The sequence below is a fragment of the Nicotiana tabacum genome, chromosome 13 (genome assembly GCF_000715075.1).
Source record: "Nicotiana tabacum cultivar K326 chromosome 13, ASM71507v2, whole genome shotgun sequence".
NCBI lineage: Eukaryota > Viridiplantae > Streptophyta > Magnoliopsida > Solanales > Solanaceae > Nicotiana > Nicotiana tabacum.
The window spans coordinates 99,868,831-99,893,522 of NC_134092.1; the positions used below are offsets into that span (position 1 = coordinate 99,868,831).

The 24,692-nt window shown below is 37.0% G+C and overlaps 1 protein-coding gene across 1 annotated transcript; it reads left to right on the top strand.

Moving 5' to 3' along the window:
• The first annotated feature begins 20,429 nt into the window (after positions 1 to 20,429).
• LOC142161785 (5-epiaristolochene 1,3-dihydroxylase-like) lies at positions 20,430 to 22,210 on the top strand. Its single transcript, XM_075228239.1, has 2 exons — positions 20,430 to 21,369; positions 21,492 to 22,210. Exons 1-2 carry the CDS (start codon positions 20,476 to 20,478, stop codon positions 22,113 to 22,115), a joined length of 1,518 nt encoding a protein of 505 aa, XP_075084340.1. The 5' UTR covers positions 20,430 to 20,475; the 3' UTR covers positions 22,116 to 22,210.
• The last annotated feature ends 2,482 nt before the right edge of the window (positions 22,211 to 24,692 follow it).

Sequence of the window (24,692 nt, forward strand, 5' to 3'; positions counted from 1 at the left end):
TCGCGTGACGAACGTCGCGATCGCGTAGAAGAAATCATTGGGCAGTGAGTTTAAGTTCTGTTTCATTTTTAACGATTTGGAGCTCGGATTTAGGCGATTTTTGGGAAATTTTAAGAGAAAACAGCGGGGTAAGTGTTCTTAACTCAATATTGGTTAAATTACCCGAATCCATCACTCTTTTTATCATTTAATTAGTGAATTGAGTTGGAAAAGTTTGAAAACCCTCTTGGATAGATTTGAGGATTTGAGGACCGAATTGTTACCGGAATTTAGTGATTTTGGTATGGGTAGACTCGTGGTTGAGTGAGTATTCATATTTCGTAACTTTCGCCGGATTTCGAGACGTGGGTCCTACAGACGAATTTGTAGTTAATTTCGGAATTTTTATTGAAATTGTAGTATTTTCTTATAGAATTGATTCGTATAATTTTTAGTGATTGTATCGAATTATTTTCGGCTAGATTGGAGCCAGACAGAGTTGGATAATCGTGGAAAAGACCTTCTAGTGGATTAAATTGGAGCAAGACAAGGTAAGTTTCTTGTCTAATTTTGTAAGGGGGAAATTACCTCATAGATGATTAAAATTAAATAATTGTTACTAATTATGGGGGCTACGTACGCACGAGGTGACGAGAGTCCGTGCGTAGCTACTATTAATGCTAAAGTCTGGATAGTTTAGGACTCAAAGCATGAATTACTTGTGTAAATTGTAATATTTATTAATTAAATTATTCGATGTATATATTGTAAATTTTTATGAAAGGTAGTAAAATATATATATATATATATATATTGTGAATTGTTAGCTAAAAATATTAAAGGATGGAAATCTCATAGGCTTGATTGTCTGTTTTAATCAATTAATTGTTAAAAAAAATTATTCTCCTCCCAAATTTATCTTATAATAAATATACTCTCCTTCCGGAGGCATATAAGAAAATGTCCTCCTTTCTTGTGGAGCGGGCCGAACGCCTCGGCAGGATAGATGCATCTATGGATCGCGCCGCATGTCCCTCGGCAGTGTACACGATACTCTGGATCGGGTCCGTACGTCCTCGGCAAAAATCGTGCTTAATAATATTAATAATTACACAATAATTTAATAATTTATTTTAGCTTGCGAAGCTAATTGATAAATTGAAAAATCCTTTAAATTTAATGAATTATTATTCTTGTTTGTTAAAGAATTAATTGTTATTCATGTAAATGATATTTAATTGATAAATTGGAAATTTCTTTTGAATTGAAGGAATTTAATTAATATATTGAGAATTGTTGCATTTGGAGAAATTTGATTATTTCCGCTGATTAAATAAATTATTTTTAAAACTTTGTAAATCACACTAGTTTAAATATCCTAGTTGTATTTCAATTATTATTGTTGACCCATAGTGAGTGTCAAAGTCGGTCATCTTGTCTCTACCACTTCGAGATTAGGCTTGATACTTACTGGGTACACGATGTTGACGTACTCATACTACACTTTTGTGCAGGGACTGAGGCAAGTACTAGTGGGGGACCTATCGTCTTGCACCCACGTTATCCAGGGGCATAGTGGTGAGTTGTTTCTCTGATCCGTTCTGCAGCTACTAGTGTCTCTCTTTGTATTTTTTTTTATTCTGTCTATTTTTATTTTAGACAATATTTGAGATTTTGTATAATCTACTAGATGCTCATACACTTGTGACATCAGGTCTTGACATACACATTGGTAGAGTTTGGATTTTATTATATTTTTCTGGTTTAAATTTTATCAGTGTATGCTTAATTTATTAGTTGGCTTGCCTAGCTGTAGTGTTGGGAGCCATCACAACTTATAGGTGAAATTGGGTCATAGAGTTCTTGTCTACATGTGATCGATATAGTTTTGGAACTCTCAGAACATGTGGGATTCTATTGTTTCATATTATATTGTACAATTTGAATTTGTATAGTATTGCATTACTAATTCAAAAGAGTATTTTTTATTAGTTGTATTGACTTCAAATATTATCTATAACATGGGTACTTGCTAATATCTAATTTGGTCGAATAATCTATATGTTATTTATAAGATATCAGAATGCTCAATATAGCAAATAATTAATGTATTGACAAAGAAGATAACTTATTAGATATTGTCAAAAAGATGACTTAATATGCCAACTATTAAATTAATAGAAATTCAATCGGACAAAAGCATTAGCAGTAAGCGATTGTAAAACGATTGTCATAGAAAATATGAGACAAATCTTTTAAATGCTGCACTAAAATAATACTTTGAAATTGCACAAACCATTGGTCTCTTAATATATAAAATTTAAACTTAAGTACTACGTCAATGTATAAGACTTTGATATTCAAAACTAAAAACTATGACAAATAAAAAAAGAAGACACAAAAACAATTACAATAAAAGTTAAGATGTCATTGTTTTATTATTGCTTTTTATAGAATTTCTAAACCACGTTATTTCTCTTTAATCAAAAAAGGTGAACATAAATAATGAATAGCCACTAAATAACTAAGTATAGAAATTTTGATTTGAATAGGTGTATGCTATAAGCAGCAGCAATGCAGCATGTTGTACCAAAAATTCATCTTCACACACCTTACTTGCATTAGTTTTGTTGGAAATACGAGTTCTATGCAAATTCCAATAGTGTAACAGCGTATAAGAAAAGAATTGGATGACCTCTCCATTTGCCTTGTCTGTATCTTCTATTTACTATTGTCCAATTTTAATACTTCAAGGCTGAAACCGCCTCTCTTTTAGTTACTTTTTCTTTTATGTCCTGCTAAAACTATTATTGTAATACACTTAAATTGACTAATAAAAATTGAAGTAAATCGGAAAAACATTCCATTTTTTCATTGGTTTATTAAATACTAATGCTGCATTAGTTAAGATTTCCGTTTTGGTTGCATGCGAATATTTTATAGGACGAACTTGAGTACACAGCTGCAAATTAAAGAGTAAGTGGAAAAACATGAGATAAATGTCATTAATCCAGATTTCCCAATTCTGGAAACGAATGAAAATCCTTGTAGAACCTAAGTTAGAGGTCTAACATGAGATAAATGTCATTAAACGAATGAAAACATGCCTTTTTTTTAGCAATCTAAGTTAGGTCTAGAACCACCCAAAATAGAGGTCCAAACGCCTCCTGGACCATAGGCATGAGACGGGCAGTGCATACATAAGGTACGGCTTAGAATCAATTAGTGCGCCTTAGGTAACAACTTAAAGATAGTAATCGGGTAGCAGGAGATGATAGTTTGTGCCCGCTGAATAATACGAGTAACATCCCATCTCGAGGGAGTTATGAAGTATTATTTATGTTGCACGGGGTGATCTTTAGGCTAAAAAACTTAGGACCCCCCTCCCCCACCTTGTCTTAAAATCAATTATTTTGTTTATTAGTAGATTTCTGATAATAATTGCCCAACTTCTTATCTTTTCTCTTTATTTTCGACTAATTCATATAATTCGAGTTCGGCCGGGACTCACAGTTGTGGACCTCGAGGAATGCCTAACACCTTCTCTTTGAGGTAATTTGAGCCCTTACCCGATCTTTGGTGACGCAAACTGGTTAAACCAGAGTTACTTGCAAATAGGTGTAACGCACCTCAAACCCGTTAGGTGGCGACTCTCTCTTTTAACCCCTTCCTTTAAAAGAGTTGTCACGTGTCGAAACCCGATTTCGCGAGAAAGAAGGGGCGCGACAGTACCAGAGTTACTATTCAGGACACGGCAGCATCCTCTCTAGTAACTGAAGTGAAGGAATGCCAGTATGAAGATACTATGCTAGCTCACTACAGAGATACAACCCCTCAAAAGGAGAAGACACCCTTGGAGATTATAGGAGATGGAGTCCTTAGATATCGAAGTCGATTATGTGTTCCTAATGTAGCAGGGTTGCGCCAGCAGGTTATGGGAGAAGCTCACTTTTCTCGTTATTCTATTCATCCAGGAGAGACGAATATGTATCATGATATCAGGGGAATATACTGGTGGGACGGAATGAAGAAGGATATAGCAGAGTTTGTTGCTCAGTGCCCTAATTGTCAGTAGGTTAAGATTGAGCATCAGAAACCCGGTGGATTATTGCAAGCTATAGAGATTCCGACTTGAAAATGGGAAAGTGATTAACATGGATTTCATCATAGGCTTACCTCGTACCCAGCGTAAGTTCGATTCTATTTGGGTTATTATTGATAGACTTACAAAATCAGCCCATTTTGTGCCTTTCATGACTACGTATTCAGCAGAGGATTATGCAAGGATTTACATTAAGGAGATAGTACGACTTCATGGTGTCCCTATATCTATTATTTCAGATAGAGGTGCTCAGTTTACAGCTAATTTTTGGAGGTCCTTCCAAAAAGGATTAGGGACTCAGGTGAGTCTTAGTACAACATTTCATCCCCAGACATACGGTCAGGCTGAGCGTACTATTCAGACGCTGGAGGATATGCTACGGGCTTGTGTGATGGACTTCAGGGGTAGCTGGGATGATCATATTCCACTTATTGAGTTCGCATATAATAATAGTTATCATTCCAGCATTCAGATGGCTCCATACAAAGCTCTTTATGGACGAAAGTGTATGTCACCTATCAGATGGTTCAAAGTTGGGGAAACTAAGTTAGTAGGACTAGAGTTGGTACAACAGGCAGTTCAGAAGATTAAGCTTATACGGGAAAGGCTATTAGCAGCTCAGAGTCGTCACAAGTCATATGCAGATAATCGACAACGAGACTTGGAGTTTCAGGTAGATGACTGGGTATTCCTAAAGGTATCACCGATGAAAGGCGTTATGAGATTTGGTAATAAAGGAAAGCTTATCCCTCGATACATTGGACCTTATAAGATCATACGCAGAGTAGGCCAGGTAGCATATGAGTTAGACTTGCCTTCCAACTCGGAGTCAGTACATCTAGTTTTTCACGTTTCTATGCTCCGCAAATGTATTAGAGATATTTCTAGAGTCATTCCAGTTGACGATGTTCAGGTCACACTACATCTATCATATGAGGAAGCTCTCATTGATATACTAGATAAACAGGTTCGGAGATTGAGAACTAAAGACGTATCTTCAGTTAAAGTACTTTGGAGGAACAATAATATGGAGGAAATGACTTAGGAAGCTGAAGAATGCATGAAGTCTAGGTATCCTCACTTGTTTCCTCTTCCGGGGGAGTCGGACTGAGGCATCACAACCTTAGGTACGTATATGGTACTTGATTCTTATGTTAGTTAATGTCATTGATTGTGTGAGACCATTGGTGTTATTGTTGATTGTGGCCCTGTGTGGCTTTGTATTGTTGGGTTTTCTGTCTGACAGGTTGATAGTGGTACCATTACAGAGGAGGCTCTGCCAAAAATTTCTATAAATATCTTGGAGTTTAACATTCGAGGACGAATGTTTCTAAGGGGGGAAGATTGTTACACCCTGTGCGTCCCAAGGTGACGTATAATGAATATGAGACTTGTTAATCATGATTTAAATGAGTTTAAAGTCATAATATGACTATATATGATGTTTGGATAAAACATATAAAGTTTGGAAAAAATCAGATTAAAGTTGCGAAAAAACCAACTAAGGATTTGCCCTGTAATAAAGTTTTTTGAGAAATACATTTCGTGTGCTATATTAGGTCTTTTTGGGACATATTATATATAAAATTGAAGGTCTTGGAATGTAGTTTCCAATTCTCTTAATCGTTTGTTCATACGATATCCGGATAAAAAGATATAAGCATTGGAAAATGGACGAATCAGAAGGTGCCAAGCTAGCATCTTTTGACTTTTCAAAAGTTGTTATATATGTTTTAACTCCTCTCTCTCTCTCTCTCTCTCTCTCTCTCTCTCTTCAGTTTTACACAGAATCTGACTAGAGAACACCATAAAAATAGTCCTTGAGCTCTCTAATAGTGCTTCAAATAATACTAACATCCTGGGTACGAAATCGAGAAGCGATAATATCAGAACGATCCCTACGACGTAAGTATCGCTATATAGCCTCTCTTTTTCTTTGTAGTTTGAGTTTTGGAATGTATTTAATAGTTAATAAAAATTCCTAATTTCTGTATTTAAGCTTTAAAATATCAAAAAAATTTGATAAATTCGTTTCCTAATAGTTAGACCTCACGGGAGAGTGATCGGAAGCCGTGAGTTCGAGTTATTTGACTTGTAGTGGACTGTTTTGTGGGCTGTTTCGTGTTGCTTTTGGGCTGTCTATTGTGCTGCTGATTTATGGAGTTTGGAAGGATAGAAATGCCATATTTGGTAGGGTAGTAGGTTGGTCACTCGTCATTGTAGTTACATGCTAATTGATAACTTGTTGATTGGGTGTATTATGGTATATTTGGGGGTTTTGTTGTGTTGAAGGTCCCGAATTGTAATTAGGTTGGTTTTGAGTTGCTGATTGTATTATGTTTGTATCTCGCCTATAGTAGGCTTGAGGGAGCAATAAAATCTGGGAAAATGCTGCCCGTTTTATTTTAGAATCGAGTTATCGTTTGAGATACGTAATATACTACCGCCATCAAAATTGTACACGCATTTCTTTGTTATAGGGTTGGCGCGCTAGTTGTCATAAGCTTGTTGTTGAGTTGCATTGACGACTTGAGATATATTAAGGCTATCTCTTCTTTCTTTTTGGCGTGATCCAAATGATACAAACGAAACGAGCAAAATACGCAACTTTCATAAATGACTCTATTCATAGAAATACTAGGGGTGTCTATATTCTTGATTCCCTATGTGAATTATTATTATATCCTCTATTCATGGGTCTAAAAAAATACGTATTTGATAAAGTTTGTCCGAAAGTCATATTAATTTTATGATATTCGAGAAATCTTATTAACGTATTTCTTATGCATTTCATGCATTTATACATGGACATTGACCCATGACCAGAAGGCGTTATATACGCGTATATTATATGTATATGGGATATGAAAAAAAGGTTATGGCATTATATACCCATCACCACCTGATCAGCTGGTATATGTTGATGATTTTGCCCACAGTGGCCGAGATGATATGATGGAATTCCCTCAGAGGCTTGATGATGTTATGTACACCTATACTTATGCATGATACGACATTTACACGCACGTGCATGGCATTATAAATGTTTCAGTATTCACAAAGTTATTTAGACTCACAAGTGGAATTCTTTACCCCATGTTTCATCTATGTCTTTTATGTACTAATTTTCATGCTTTACATACTCAGTACATTATTCATACTAACGTCCCTTTTTGCCTGGGGACGCTGCGTTTCATACCCGCAGGTGCAGGTAGACAGGATGACGGTCCCCCTTCTTAGGATCCTTGATCAGCGAGAGTTGGTGTGCTCCATTTGATCTGGAGCTGCTTTGAGTTTTGGTACGATATGTTTGCATACAAATATGGGTACGACGGGGCCCAGTCCCGTCCTTTATACAGCTGTACACTCTAATAGAGGTCTGTAGACAGTAATGTATAGTTATATACTATGTGACCTTGTTGGCTCGCCCTACCGTATTCCGTATATATATATATATATATATATATATGTCGTACCCATATATGTATGCAAACACATCGTACCAAAACTCAAAGCAGCTCCTGATCAAATGGAGCACACCAACTCTCGCTGATCAAGGATCCTAAGAAGGGGGACCGTCAGAGAGTCTGTACACTCTAATAGAGGTCTGTAGACAGTAATGTATAGTTATATAGTATGTGGCCTTGTCGGCTCGTCCTACCGTATTTCGTGTATATATATATATATATATATATATATATATATATATATATATATATATATATATATATATATCTTTTGGGCATGTTTTCTCACGTAGGTTGTTCATATGAATTAGTAGTTTATTTTCAGATGTTATGCATGACCTACACTTATTTCATGTTTATATCATAGACGAATGCTTAGGGGTGCTCGATAGGTAGAACTCGGGCACTCGTCACGGCCCATCGGTTTGGGTCGTGACAAATTCTCTATAATTCATATACACGACCTTAACCCAAAGCATTAACTCAATTGCAAAAAACAAGAACAATAAAGAGGACTAATAATACCTTTGGAGATTTTTGCTTCTTTCTATAGCAATACGAATAATGGATAATGTGGAATAATGACGTCTTTTATAGGAATGACTGACTAATTCTTTTTTTATATAAATTCGTGCAATATATCTGAATCACATACCAACTGGAGAAGAATAACTAAACGAAATATATTGTTGTCTAAAAAAGGTGACTACTATATGAAACATATTGTTGTCGAAGAAATGTGGGCGCAAACTGTTGTCTAAGAAGGAGTAGGCTACCAAGAAGAAGTAGACGGTGAGTCGGTGAGGAGAGTCCAATTTATGGGATATCATAAGCAGATTTTATGGAATACAGAGTTTTTATGGAATACCATAAGCATATTAATCATTTGTAGACTACACAAAGAAAACAAATTAAACATATTTGTAGAAAGATACAAGTAGTTGGCTACCAAGAAGAAGTAGTCGACAAGGAGTAGAGTCCAAAATGAAGGAGTTCAAAGAAGAATAAAGTGCAATATATTGGAGTGCAATAAGCTACTAAAACACGAAATTATAGTCTACCATCAAGAACGAATAATAAGAACATCAAGAAAGCAATGCGGACAAATACAAATGAGATAAATGAGAGATAATAACAAGAATCACAACCGAGGTACCGCCTAGAAATCTCATTTCACAATTCCAATCATAATCTTTCCTTATACCGACGAGTGAGCCTTATATTTAGACAGTTTTTGAAAACAGTTTTTCCGAAATAGCTACATGCGTTTTAGCCCACCTTATGTCGCCGCGTGTCTTCAAGTAATTTTCTTATTAGCAACACGCACATAGATCCCACCTTATGCCATCGCATTTACATTAAACTCTATCTTTATACCTCCGCATGCGCATAAATATCACAACATAATCACAACTCACAACACAAGTGCCCATATGCCATAATTTGCCAAAAGAATCAACCATACCAATGTTTCCACAACAAATAGCCCATGGCTCAATCTCAATGTGTACAGGAATCCCAACAATAATAAAATAATAGTGAATAGCTCAGCAAGAACAATATCTCAATAATTAACAACCTCGCCTCAAAGTGATAATGGCTTTTACAACTTCAACACCAATATCTAAACAAGAGGTAGTCCATGAATTAACAATTTCAAGTAAGTAATTCCACAATTAAAGAAGTAACAAGATAATAAGGAAGGCAATAATTTCAACAAAAGCATATAAGAACCTAATAACAAGTAAGAGGTGGAACAAGTACTAACAATGTCAAATAAAGCATATGAGGATAGATTAACAATGAAATATATAACATGTTATGACAATTTGAGTAAAGGATGAAAATAGTCTAAATAGCCTAAACCAGTTAAATACCACATATAGCATGTGTACCACTCATCACTTTGCGTACACAGTTTTCACAAATCACAAATAACACAAACAACTCCAATCCTAATGGGGTAGTTCCCCCACACAAAGTTAGGCAACATACATACATCAAATAAGCCAAATCAATCCTTTAATAAGCCCTTTCCGTGAATATCGAACTCCGAACGGCTCGAATCTAGCCAAAATAACTTAATACCATAAATACAAGATATAGTAAACTATTCCGAACAATAAAGTTATAATTTTAAAGAAATTTAAAAAGTCAACTCAAGAGGTCAACCCCAGGCCCGCACTTCAAAATCGACAAAATTTATAAAATCCGAACACTCGTTCAATAATGAGTCCAACCATACTAGGAAAGTTACACAAAATTCCCCAATTTTTCCAACTCAAAATACAAATTAAATGTTAAAAATGATGATAAATTCATGAATAATAATCAAATCCGAGTCAACACACTTACCCCGATCAAGTCCTTGAAAATCCCCTCCATAATAGCCCAAAACTGAGCTCTCTAACTTAAATGATGACAAATGGGAATAAACATTTAATATGCCCCTTTTCTGCTCAGTGCAGACCATCAACCGCTTTTGCGGCTTCGCACATGTGAAAAATCCATCGCAGGTGCGGCTTCAACTCAAGCCCAATAGTCTCTGCTTTTGGAGTCCTGCGCTCTCGCTTCTGCGGGCAAAGGGCGCTTCTGTGCACCCGCACGTGCGGACAAAGTCCGCTTCTGCGACCCCAGGCCATCTTGGCCAATTTTGTTTATACGACCAAAACTCCCGCACCTGCGGGCTCGCAGATGCGGACGACCTCTCACATCTGCGGTCCACTCTAAGCCCAAGTGCATTTCGCTCCTGCGATCCCCCCAACCACACCTGCGGCCAGACCCACCGCAGGTTCGATGACACCAGATACCAACAACATCCTTCCTAGGTCCCAAAATGAACTAGAATCAATCTGAATCATGCCCGGGCCCCCTAGGACCCCGTCCAAATATACTGTCGAGTTCCAAAACACATAACGAACCTACTTGAGGCTTAAAATCACATCACACAACATAAAATCTATGAATCGCTCCTCATTACAAGCCTATTTAATTAATGAACATTTCAATTCCAAAACTAACACCGATTCATACCAAACCAATTCCGATTGACCTCAAATTTTGCACACAAATCATAAATGACACAACGGATATACTCTAACTCACGGAACCAAAATTCGAGCTCGATATCAACAAAATCAACTCTCAGTCAAATTTCTTAACTTTTCAAACCTTCAACTTTCGCCAATTCAAGCCAAAATGACATGCGGGCCTTCAAATCAATATCCGGACATACTCTTATGTCCAAAATCACCATGAGGAGCTATCGAAACCATCAAAATACCATTCCGAAGTTGTTTACACATAAGTTAATATCCGGTCAACTCTTTCAACTTATGCTTCTAACATTGGGACTAAGTGTCCCAATTCACTGCGAAACATCCCCGGAACCAACCCAACCACCCGAGCAAGTCACATAGTGACAAATGAACATAGAATAAGCAGGAAACGGGGCTACAATACTCAAAATAATCGGTCAGGTCGTCACAATATTGCAAGGCCATGAAAAGTCACAGTTTTAGATGTTGCAAGTCCATGAAAAGTCACAGCCTTAGACAGTGCAAGGCTTTGTCCAAGGCATCAACATTGGTGCCTCTGATGGCGCCTTGCAATGTATCCGAGCCTCTTTTATTTCCACATTAATTTTTAACATGTAGACTTTAACCCTACCTTATAAATACTCTTAAACTTAGTTTTTAGAGAGGGACATTATTGGAGAGGCAAAAGACTACAGAACACTCTGAAGCGCGGATCACAAGAGTTTTTCTCTTAGTTCTTCTTTAATATGTAGTTTAACTCTCTAATCTAGAGTTTTATGGAACTTTTTGGAAGATGAATTCTTGTTACGTTTTAATATAAGTTTGCCTTTAAATAGCCCTACTTGTTCAACTGCGTGTTTATTGTTGTTGATTGAATGGCCATTAATTGACTGTGTATATTTATTATGCATTGCTTGTGAAATAGTACATATTTAGGTTGTTGTCAAACAACGTCACTCCCAAGATATATGAGAGATCAATATGGCAGATTTAAAAGCTGGATTAGAGATAACGAGGCTTTGACATGATCATAATGAGCGGTGAAAAAGTGCGAGCTAGCGTAATTCGAAAGAATATGACTAGTATATTTTTGTAGTTGTTCAATAGAGAATTACGATTAGTCGAGTGCTCATGATCAATAGAGAATACTTATGCAAAATTGTAGGAGACATAGCTGGAAGGATTCCGACAATTGAAAAAATCATAACTCTAGGCTTTTCCAATCTTGTCTCCAACCTTTATATTTCTAGTTGTTAATTTACTACTTTAATTTGTTGGATAACTAGTTAGACATAAGAATCTTAATATTTATAACTTAGGAATTGTTCGAGCTTGTCTTCTTAGTGATATTGAACAGTTATAGTGAAACCTTAGTTCTATGTAAGATTCGACTCCAGACTTTTAGACCGGATTATATTTGCAGCGACCGCTTATTCTTTTAAGGACTAGAGTTGGGCGCGATCACACAACCTTTTTTGTAACAGGTCACAAACCAACAATTACAAGTTTTTGGGTTGCATGTAATATTTGTAGAGGTTTGGTTCTATGTCCTCCTCCGATATACTCTTTTGGTTATTTATATACATGGTAGGCACCAATGCCAAATGCCCCATCACCACGGGCACTATAGCCTGGGTGAATGGCTTCAATTAAAAAAATTATTACTAGGCATTCTGTTTGGACACTATTTAGTTTACGTTGAAATTCGGAAATAAATAATACTTTGTAAAAAAGTTGAAGTTCCGAGAGTAAAAATTATTATTTCACTTGAACTAAGTTTAATATTTACTATTTAATAATATTCAAGAAAAAATTTCAATATTTTACCATTATATTATTTAATTACCAACCCATTATTTGAAGATACTGAATTTCAATATTTACAAATAATAAAAATATTATTTATGACCACACATTTAACTTTTAATGTCTTATTTTGCTTTTTGATATTTAACATGTACTTCTGTTATTTATTACATTTAACATGTCTTGTTTCGCTTTCCAAGATTCAAATAAATGTTTTAAGTACATATATGGAACAATAAAATAAAATTCATCAAACTTCCATATACAATACTCCTACAAAAGCGCACAAGGGTGTGACCTAGTGGTCAATGAAGTGGGTGAGAATCATGAGGTCTCAGGTTCAAATCCCAACGGAGGCAAATACTAGGTGATTTCTTCTCATCTATCCAAGCTTTGGTGGATATAGTTACCTTGTACATGTTGTTGGTGGCAGGTATCCCGTGGAATTAGTCGAGGTGCATGCAAGCTGGCTCGGACACTACGGTTATCAAAAAAAAAAAAATACTCGTACGAAATAAATAGTTCTCAATGTTAATTACTAAAACAAGTACTCCATCCGTTTCAATTTAGACGATACACTTTTCTTATTCGTCCGTCAAGGAAACAAAAAGCTCTGATTAATTTAGATCTCTGGTTAGGAATGATACAACTCCAACCATCCCACAGTGCATGTATAACTTAGTACATACGAACAAAACTAAGCTGTCTCTCCACTTTCAGTTTCTAAGGAACACAAGACAAGTTTATTTGTAAATACTTAATACTATCAAATTTCAGCCGCCAAATTAGTACAGCATTGTTGTTCTTTGAGTCAGCTGAATTATTTTGACTATGAATAATTAATGGTCAACAGGAAAGTAAACAAGGTCTGCTTCAATCAGATATTGACAAACAAAAGTTGCAGAAATTATTATATTTGTCTTTCCGTTTATTCCTTAAACTTTTAATACCACAAATTTCAAAAGTTTTTTTTTCTTAAACTCCATATCGAGTCAAACTAACTCATCTAAATTGAAATAGAGGGAGTAGATATTATTACATGTTACTCTGTTTGATTTGACCCTCTGGTATTCGAAGTCTATTAGCCCGACTAATTCAAATTTGTGACAGTAGACCCGGGAAGGAAATAAAAAGCTCTGATTATTTTAGATCTCTGGTTAGGAATTATACAACTCCAACCATCCCACAGTACATGTATATCTTAGTACATACAAACAAAACTAAGTTGTCTCTCCACTTTCACTTTCTAAGGAACACAAGACTAAGTTTATTTGTTAATACTTATAATACTATCAAATTTCAGCCGCCAAAGTCTTTCTGGGCCATACCCCACACATTACTAGGAATTTTCCCGACTAATAATTAGCACATCATTGTTGTTCTTTGAGTCAGCTGAATTATTTTGATTAGGAATAATTAATGGTCAACAGGAAAGTAAACAAAGTCTGCTCTAATCATAGGTAACAAAAGTTGCAGAAATTATTATATTTGTCTTTCCGTTTCTCGCCAAAGTTACAAAAGCCTATAAAAGACCATACACAACTCCAACCCTAATAGGGTAGTTCCCTCACACAAAGTTAGGCAACATACTTACCTCAAACAAGTCAAATCAATCCTTTAATAAGCCCTATCCGTAAATATCCAACTCTGAACGGCTCGAATTTAGCCAAAATAACTTAATACCATAAATACAAGCTATAGTAAACTATTCCGAACAATAAAGTTGCAATCTTTAAAGAAAATTAAAAAGTTAACTCAAAAAGTAAACCCCTCGCCCGCACTTCGAAACCGACCAAACTTATAAAATCTGAACACTCATTCAATAATGAGTCCAACCATACTAGGAAAGTTTCACAATGATAGATTTATGAATAATAATCAAATCCGAGTAAACACACTTACCCCGATCAAGTCCTTGAAAATACCCTTCATAATAGCCCAAAACCGAACTCTCTAACTCAAAAGATGACAAATGGGAATAAACCCTCGATATGCCCATTTTCTGCTCAGTTGTTTCGCTTTTGCGAACCATCAACCGCTTCTGCGGCTCCGCACCTGCGGAAAATCCATCACAGGTGCGGCTTCAACTCAAGCCCAACAGTCTCCGCTTCTGTAGTCTAAAAAGCACGCATGCGCTCCCGCTTTTGCGGGCAAAGAGCGCTTCTATGCACCCGCACATGCGGACAAAGTCCGCTTCTGCGACCCAAGACCATGTTGGCCAATTTTGCTTATGCGACCAAAACTCATGCACCTGCGGGCTCGCAGATGCGGACGACCTCTCGCATTTGCGGTCCCCTCCAAGCCCAAGTCATTTCTCTCCTGCGATCCCCCAACTGCAACTGCGTCCAGACCCACTACAGGTTCGATGGCACCATATAGCAACAATATCCCTCCTAAGTCTCAAAATGAACCCAAATCAATCTGAATCATGCCCGGGGCTCCTGGGACCCCGTCCAAACATACCATAGAGTTCCAAAACACATAACAAATCTACTCGAGGTCTAAAATCACATCAAACAACATCAAATCTACGAATCGCTCCTCACATCAAGCCTATTGAATTAATGAATATTCAATTCCAAAACCAACGCTGATTCATACCAAACCAATTCTAATTGACCTCAAATTTTGCACACAAATCATAAATAATACAACGGATACACTCTAACTCACTGAACCAAAGTTCGAGCCTGATATCAACAAAGTCAACTCTCAGTCAAACTTTTTAATCTCTCAAACCTTTAACTTTAGCCAATTCAAGCCAAAATGACCTACCGACCTTCAAATCAATAACCGGACATACTCTTAAGTCCAAAATCACTATACGGAGCTATCAGAATCATCAAAACACATTCTGGAGTTGTTTACATATAAGTCAACATCTGATCAACTCTTTCAACTTAAGCTTCCAACAATGGGACTAAGTGTAACAATTCACTCTGAAACATCCCTGAAACCTTCCCAACCATCCCAGCAAGTCACATAACCACAAATGAACATAGAATAAGCAGGAAATGGGGCTACAATACTCAAAACGATCGGTCAGGTCGTCACAATATTGCAAAGCCATGAAAAGTCACAGCCTTAAACATTGCAAGGCCATGAAAAGTCACAGCCTTATACAATGCAAGGCTATGTCCAGGGCATCAACATTGGCGCCTCTGATGGAGCCTTGTAGTGTATGTTAGCGCCCCTGATGGTGCCTTGCAATGTAGTTTGGCGCCTCTGACGATGCCCCGCGCCGACGATGCGTATCCGAGCCACTTCTATTTCCTCATTAATTTTTTACATGTAGACTTTAACCCTACCTTATAAATACTCTTAAACTTTGTTTTTAGGGAGGGACATTATTGGAGAGGCAAAAGGCTACAGAACACTCTGAAGCGCGGATCACAAGAGTGTTTCTCTTAGTTCTTCTTTAATATGTAGTTTAATGCTTTTGAATATGAATAAGATTGTTTATATAATTATGAGTAGCTAAACTCTCTAATCTAGAGTTTGATGGATCTTTTTGGAGGATGAATTCTTGTTACGTTTTAATATAAGTTTGCGTTTGAATATCCCTACTTGTTCAACTATGTATTTATTGTTGTTGATTGAATGGCAATTAATTGACTATGCATATTTATTATGTATTGCTTGTGAAAGAGTGCATATTTAGGTTGTTGTCGAACAACGTCACTCCCAAGATATATAATAGATAAATACTAGGGTTTAAAATCGGGATTAGAGATAACGAGGCTTTGACATGATCATAGTGAGCGGTGAAGAAATGTAATAAAAGTTGAGTTAAAAACAATGATAGATTCATGAATAATAATCAAATCCGAGTCAACACACTTACCCCAATCAAGTCCTTGAAAATACCCTCCATAATAGCCCAAAACCGAGCTATCTAACTCAAAAGATGAAAAATGGGAATAAACCCTCGATATGCCCCTTTTCTGCTCAGTTGTTTCGCTTTTCCGAACCATTAACCGATTATGTGGCTCCGCACCTGCGGAAAATCTATCACAGGTGCGACTTCAACTCAAGCCCAACAGTCTCCGCTTCTGCAGTCTAAAAAGCGCGCATGCGCTCCCGCTATTGCGTGCAAAGAGCGCTTTTGTGCACTCGCACTTGCGGACAAAGTCCGCTTCTGCGACCCCAGGCCATGTTGGCCAATTTTGCTCATGTGACCAAAACTCATGAACCTGCGAGCTCACAGATGCGGATGACCTCTTGCATCTGCGGTCCCCTCCAAGCCCAAGTGCATTTCTCTCCTGCGATCCCCCAACTGCAACTGCGTCCAGACCTACTGCAGGTTCGATGACACCAGATAGCAACAATATCCCTCCGAAGTCTCAAAATGAACCCGAATCAATCTGATTCATGCCCGGGGCTCCTGGGACCCCGTCCAAACATACCACCGAGTTCCAAAACACATAACGAACCTACTCGAGGTCTAAAATCACATCAAACAACAGCAAATCTACGAATCGCTCCTCACTTCAAGCCTATTGAATTAATGAACATTTCAATTCCAAAACCAACGCCGATTCATACCAAACCAATTCTGATTGACCTCAAATTTTTCACACAAATCATAAATAACATAACAGATATACTCTAAGTCACTGAACCAAAATTCGAGCCCGGTATCAACAAAGTCAACTCTCGGTCAAACTTTTTAACCTTTCAAACCTTCAACTTTAGCCAATTCAAGCCAAAATGACCTACCGGCCTTCAAATCAATATCCGAACGTACTTCTAAGTCCAAAATCACCATACGAAGCTATCAGAATCATCAAAACATAATTTCAGAGTTGTTTACACATAAGTCAACATCCGATCAACTCTTTAAACTTAAGCTTTCAATAATGGGACTAAGTGTTCCAATTCACTTTGAAACATCCCCGGAACCTTCCCAACCAACCCAACAAGTCACATAACCACAAATGAACATAGAATAAGCAGGAAATGGGGCTACAAAACTCAAAACGATCGATCAAGTCGTCATAATATTGCAAAGCCATGAAAAGTCACACCCTTAGACGTTGCAAGGCCATGAAAAGTCACAACCTTATACAATGCAAGGCTATGTCCAGGGCATCAACATTGGCGCATATGATGGCGCCTTGTAGTGTATGTTGGCGCCCCTGATGGCACCTTGCAATGTAGTTTGGCGCCTCTGACGATGCCCCGCGCCGACAATGCGTATCCGAGCCACTTTTATTTCCTCATTAATTTTTCACATGTAGACTTTAACCCTACCTTATAAATACTCTTAAACTTAGTTTTTAGAAAGGGGCATTATTGGAGAGGCAAAAGGCTACATAACACTCTGAAGCGCGGATCACAAGAGTGTTTCTCTTAGTTCTTCTTTAATATGTAGTTTAATGATTTTGAATATGACTAAGATTGTTTATATAATTATAAGTAGCTAAACTCTCTAATCTAGAGTTTGATGGAACTTTTTGGAGGATGAATTCTTGTTACATTTTAATATAAGTTTGCGTTTGAATATCTCTACTTGTTCAATTACGTATTTATTGTTGTTGATTGAATGGCCATTAATTGACTGTGCATATTTATTATGTATTGCTTGTGAAAGAGTGCATATTTAGGTTGTTGTCGAACAACGTCACTCCCAAGATATATAAGAGATAAATATGGCGGGTTTAAAATCGAGATTAGAGATAATGAGGCTATGACATGATCATAATGAGCGGTGGAGAAATGCGAGCTAGCGTAATTCGAAAGAATATGACTAGTACATTATTGTAGTTGCTCGAGAGAGAATTACGATTAGTCGAGTGCTTATGATCAGTAGAGAATACTTATGCAAAATTGTAGGAGACGTAGCGGGAAGGATTCCGTTAATTGAAAAAATCATAACTCTAGGCTTTTCCAATCTTGTCTCCAACCCTTAGTATTCCTAGTTGTTAATTTACACTTTAATTTGTTATATAATTAGTTAGACATAAGAATCTTAATATTTATAACTAAGGAATTGTTCGAACTTGTCTTTTTAGTAATATTGAACAGTTATAGTGAAACCTTAGTTTTCTGTGGGATTCGACTCCACACTTTTAGACCGGATTATATTTGCAGCGACCGCTTATCCTTTTAAGGACTAGAGTTGGGCGTGATAACACAACCTTTTTTTGTAACAGGTCACAGACCAACAATTACAAGTTTTTGGGTTGCATGTAATATTTGTAGAGGTTTGGTTTTATGTCCTCCTCCGATATACTCTTTTGGTTATTTATATACATGGTAGGCACCAATGCCAAATGCCCATCACCATGGGCACTATAGCCTGGGTGAATGGCTTTAATTAAAAAAATTATTACTAGGCATTCTGTTTGGACACTATTTAGTTTACGTTGAAATTCGGAAATAAATAATACTTTGTAAAAAAGTTGAAGTTCCGAGAGTAAAAATTATTATTTCACTTGAACTAAGTTTAATATTTACTATTTAATAATATTCAAGAAAAAATTTCAATATTTTACCATTATATTATTTAATTAAAACTTAAGTTTATATTTACAAATAATAATGACCAACCCATTATTTGAAGATACTGAATTTCAATATTTACAAATAATAAAAATATTATTTATGACCACACATTTAACTTTTAATGTCTTATTTTGCTTTTTGATATTTAACATGTACTTCTGTTATTTATTACATTTAACATGTCTTGTTTCGCTTTCCAAGATTCAAATAAATGTTTTAAGTACATATATGGAACAATAAAATAAAATTCATCAAACTTCCATATACAATACTCCTACAAAAGCGCACAAGGGTGTGACCTAGTGGTCAATGAAGTGGGTGAGAATCATGAGGTCTCAGGTTCAAATCCCAACGGAGGCAAATACTAGGTGATTTCTTCTCATCTATCCAAGCTTTGGTGGATATAGTTACCTTGTACATGTTGTTGGTGGCAGGTATCCCGTGGAATTAGTCGAGGTGCATGCAAGCTGGCTCGGACACTACGGTTATCAAAAAAAAAAAAATACTCGTACGAAATAAATAGTTCTCAATGTTAATTACTAAAACAAGTACTCCATCCGTTTCAATTTAGACGATACACTTTTCTTATTCGTCCGTCAAGGAAACAAAAAGCTCTGATTAATTTAGATCTCTGGTTAGGAATGATACAACTCCAACCATCCCACAGTGCATGTATAACTTAGTACATACGAACAAAACTAAGCTGTCTCTCCACTTTCAGTTTCTAAGGAACACAAGACAAGTTTATTTGTAAATACTTAATACTATCCAATTTCAGCCGCCAAATTAGTACAGCATTGTTGTTCTTTGAGTCAGCTGAATTATTTTGACTATGAATAATTAATGGTCAACAGGAAAGTAAACAAGGTCTGCTTCAATCAGATATTGACAAACAAAAGTTGCAGAAATTATTATATTTGTCTTTCCGTTTACTCCTTAAACTTTTAATACCACAAATTTTAAAAGTTTTTTTTTTTTCTTAAACTCCATATCGAGTCAAACTAACTCATCTAAATTGAAATAGAGGGAGTAGATATTATTACATGTTACTCTGTTTGATTTGACCCTCTGGTATTCGAAGTCTATTAGCCCGACTAATTAAAATTTGTGTCAGTAGACCCGTGAAGGAAATAAAAAGCTCTGATTATTTTAGATCTCTGGTTAGGAATGATACAACTCCAACCATCCCACAGTACATGTATAACTTGGTACATACAAACAAAACTAAGTTGTCTCTCCACTTTCACTTTCTAAGGAACACAAGACTAAGTTTATTTGTTAATACTTATAATACTATCAAATTTCAGCCGCCAAAGTCTTTCTGGGCCATACCCCACACATTACTAGGAATTTTCCCGACTAATAATTAGCACATCATTGTTGTTCTTTGAGTCAGCTGAATTATTTTGATTAGGAATAATTAATGGTCAACAGGAAAGTAAACAAAGTCTGCTCTAATCATATGTAACAAAAGTTGCAGAAATTATTATATTGCCAAAGTTACAAATGCCTATAAAAGACCATACGCAACTAGACTTTGAAGAATCATCTAATAATCCTCCATTTATCTCCGAAAATGCAATTCTTCAGCTTGGTTTCCATTTTCCTATTCCTATCTTTCCTATTTTTGTTGAGGAAATGGAAGAACTCTAATAGCCAAAGCAAAAAATTGCCACCAGGTCCATGGAAAATACCAATACTAGGAAGTATGCTTCATATGATTGGTGGAGAACCACACCATGTCCTTAGAGATTTAGCCAAAAAATATGGACCACTTATGCACCTTCAGTTAGGTGAAATTTCTGCAGTTGTGGTTACTTCTAGGGAGATGGCAAAAGAAGTACTAAAAACTCATGACATGGTTTTTGCATCTAGGCCTAAAATTGTAGCCATGGACATTATCTGTTATAACCAGTCCGACATTGCCTTTAGCCCTTATGGCGACCAGTGGAGACAAATGCGTAAAATTTGTGTCATGGAACTTCTCAATGCAAAGAATGTTCGGTCCTTCAGCTCGATCAGACGTGATGAAGTCGTTCGTCTCATTGACTCTATCCGGTCAGATTCTTCTTCTGGTGAGCTAGTTAATTTTACGCAGAGGATCATTTGGTTTGCAAGCTCCATGACGTGTAGATCAGCATTTGGGCAAGTACTCAAGGGGCAAGATATATTTGCAAAAAAGATCAGAGAAGTAATAGGATTAGCAGAAGGCTTTGATGTGGTAGACATCTTCCCTTCATACAAGTTTCTTCATGTTCTCAGTGGAATGAAGCGTAAACTTCTGAATGCCCACCTTAAGGTAGATGCCATTGTTGAGGATGTCATCAACGAGCACAAGAAAAATCTTGCAGCTGGCAAGAGTAATGGTGCATTAGGAGGTGAAGATCTAATTGATGTCCTACTAAGACTTAAGAATGATACAAGTCTTCAATTTCCCATCACCAACAACAATATCAAAGCTGTTATTGTTGTAAGTACTATTGAATACTATATATGCTTATACTTACTCCCATATCCATTGCCATAGCTAAAAGATTTTCAAAATCCTATCACAAATAAGAAAATAATAGCTTTGCCATTATTAATTTACAGGACATGTTTGCTGCCGGAACGGAAACTTCATCAACAACAACTGTATGGGCTATGGCTGAAATGATGAAGAATCCAAGTGTATTCACCAAAGCTCAAGCAGAAGTGCGAGAAGCCTTTAGGGACAAAGTATCTTTTGATGAAAACGATGTGGAGGAGCTGAAATACTTAAAGTTAGTCATTAAAGAAACTTTGAGACTTCATCCACCCTCTCCACTTTTGGTCCCAAGAGAATGCAGGGAAGACACAGATATAAACGGCTACACTATTCCTGCGAAGACCAAAGTTATGGTTAATGTTTGGGCATTGGGAAGAGATCCAAAATATTGGGATGACGCCGAAAGCTTTAAGCCAGAGAGATTTGAGCAATGCTCTATGGATTTTTTTGGTAATAATTTTGAGTTTCTTCCCTTTGGTGGTGGACGGAGAATTTGTCCTGGAATGTCATTTGGTTTAGCTAATCTTTACTTGCCATTGGCCCAATTGCTGTATCACTTCGACTGGAAACTCCCAACTGGAATCAAGCCAAGAGACTTGGACTTGACTGAATTATCTGGAATAACTATTGCTAGAAAGGGTGACCTTTACTTAAATGCCACTCCTTATCAACCGTCGAGACTAATTTAATATTGGCATCAACTTTTTAAATTTTCTTCATCAACCTCATTATTAATGTACAATAATCTTTCTTCTGTTGTTGTAGGCTTTATCGATTTCCAATACATGTATTCTTTATTTAAAAATGTATCACATTCCATGTATAAAGGATACAGGACCTTCCTGCCTCGTGGAAGTTCAAACAGGAAAGTATGGCAAAAAGTTTTATTCATTTACCTAGGAGTGGAATAAAAAGTGTTGGAGGTAGAAATATTGTTTAAAAGTATCTTAGCTTCTGGCGCTTAATACAGGGGGTAGGAGGCATCGGATCATGCATCTTACTTCAACAGAAAGTAGATAAAAGGCCACAGAATTGTTCTATAGTTTCAACATATGGGAATAAACCCTCGATATGCCCCTTTTCTGCTCAGTTGTTTCGCTTTTCCGAACCATTAACCGATTCTATGGCTCCGCACCTGCGTAAAATCTATCACAGGTGCGGCTTCAACTCAATCCCAACAGTCTCCGCTTCTGCAGTCTAAAAAGCGCGCATGCGCTCCCATTTTTGCGTGCAAAGAGCGCTTTTGTGCACCCGCACTTGCGGACAAAGTCCGCTTCTGCGACCCCAGGCCATGTTGGCCAATTTTGCTCATGTGACCAAAACTCATGCACCTGCGGGCTCGCAGATGCGGACGACCTCTCGCATCTGCGGTCCCCTCCAAGCCCAAATGCATTTCTCTCCTGCGATCCCCCAACTGCAACTGCGTCCAGACCTACTGCAGGTTCGATGACACCAGATAGCAACAATATCCCTCCGAAGTCTCAAAATGAACCCGAATCAATCTGAATCATGCCCGGGGCTCCTGGGACCCCGTCCAAACATACCACCGAGTTCCAAAACATATAACGAACCTACTCGAGGTCTAAAATCACATCAAACAACAGCAAATCTACGAATCGCTCCTCACTTCATGCCTATTGAATTAATGAACATTTCAATTCCAAAACCAACGCCGATTCATACCAAACCAATTCTGATTGACCTCAAATTTTTTACACAAATCATAAATAACACAACGGATATACTCTAACTCACTGAACCAAAATTCGAGCCCAGTATCAATAAAGTCAACTCTCGGTCAAACTTTTTAACCTTTCAAACCTTCAACTTTAGCCAATTCAAGCCAAAATGACCTACTGGCCTTCAAATCAATATCCGAACGTACTTCTAAGTCCAAAATCACCATACGAAGCTATCAGAATCATCAAAACATAATTCCGGAGTTGTTTACATATAAGTCAACATCCGGTCAACTCTTTCAACTTAAGCTTTCAACAATGGGACTAAGTGTCCCAATTCACTCTGAAACATCCCCGAAACCTTCCCAACCACCCCAACAAGTCACATAACCACAAATGAACATAGAATAAGCAGGAAATGGGGCTACAAAACTCAAAACGATCGATCAGGTCGTCATAATATTGCAAAGCCATGAAAAGTCACACCCTTAGACGTTGCAAGGCCATGAAAAGTCACAACCTTATACAATGCAAGGCTATGTCCAGGGCATCAACATTGGCGCCTATGATGGCGCCTTGTAGTGTATGTTGGCGCCCCTGATGGCGCCTTGCAATGTAGTTTGGCGCCTCTGACGATGCCCCGCGCCGACAATGCGTATCCGAGCCACTTTTATTTCCTCATTAATTTTTCACATGAATAAATACTCTTAAACTTAGTTTTTAGAAAGGGGCATTATTGGAGAGGCAAAAGGCTACATAACACTCTGAAGCGCGGATCACAAGAGTGTTTCTCTTAGTTCTTCTTTAATATGTAGTTTAATGATTTTGAATATGACTAAGATTGTTTATATAATTATGAGTAGCTAAACTCTCTAATCTAGAGTTTGATGGAACTTTTTGGAGGATGAATTCTTGTTACATTTTAATATAAGTTTGCGTTTGAATATCCCTACTTGTTCAACTACGTATTTATTGTTGTTGATTGAATGGCCATTAATTGACTGTGCATATTTATTATGTATTGCTTGTGAAAGAGTGCATATTTAGGTTGTTGTCGAACAACGTCACTCCCAAGATATATAAGAGATAAATATGGCGGGTTTAAAATCGAGATTAGAGATAATGAGGCTATGACATGATCATAATGAGCGGTGGAGAAATGCGAGCTAGGGTAATTCGAAAGAATATGACTAGTACATTATTGTAGTTGCTCGAGAGAGAATTACGATTTGTCGAGTGCTTATGATCAGTAGAGAATACTTATGCAAAATTGTAGGAGACGTAGCGGGAAGGATTCCGTTAATTGAAAAAATCATAACTCTAGGCTTTTCCAATCTTGTCTCCAACCCTTAGTATTCCTAGTTGTTAATTTACACTTTAATTTGTTATATAATTAGTTAGACATAAGAATATTAATATTTATAACTAAGGAATTGTTCGAACTTGTCTTTTTAGTAATATTGAAGAGTTATAGTGAAACCTTAATTCTCTGTGGGATTCGACTCCAGACTTTTAGACCGGATTATATTTGCAGCGACCGCTTATCCTTTTAAGGACTAGAGTTGGGCGTGATCACACAACCTTTTT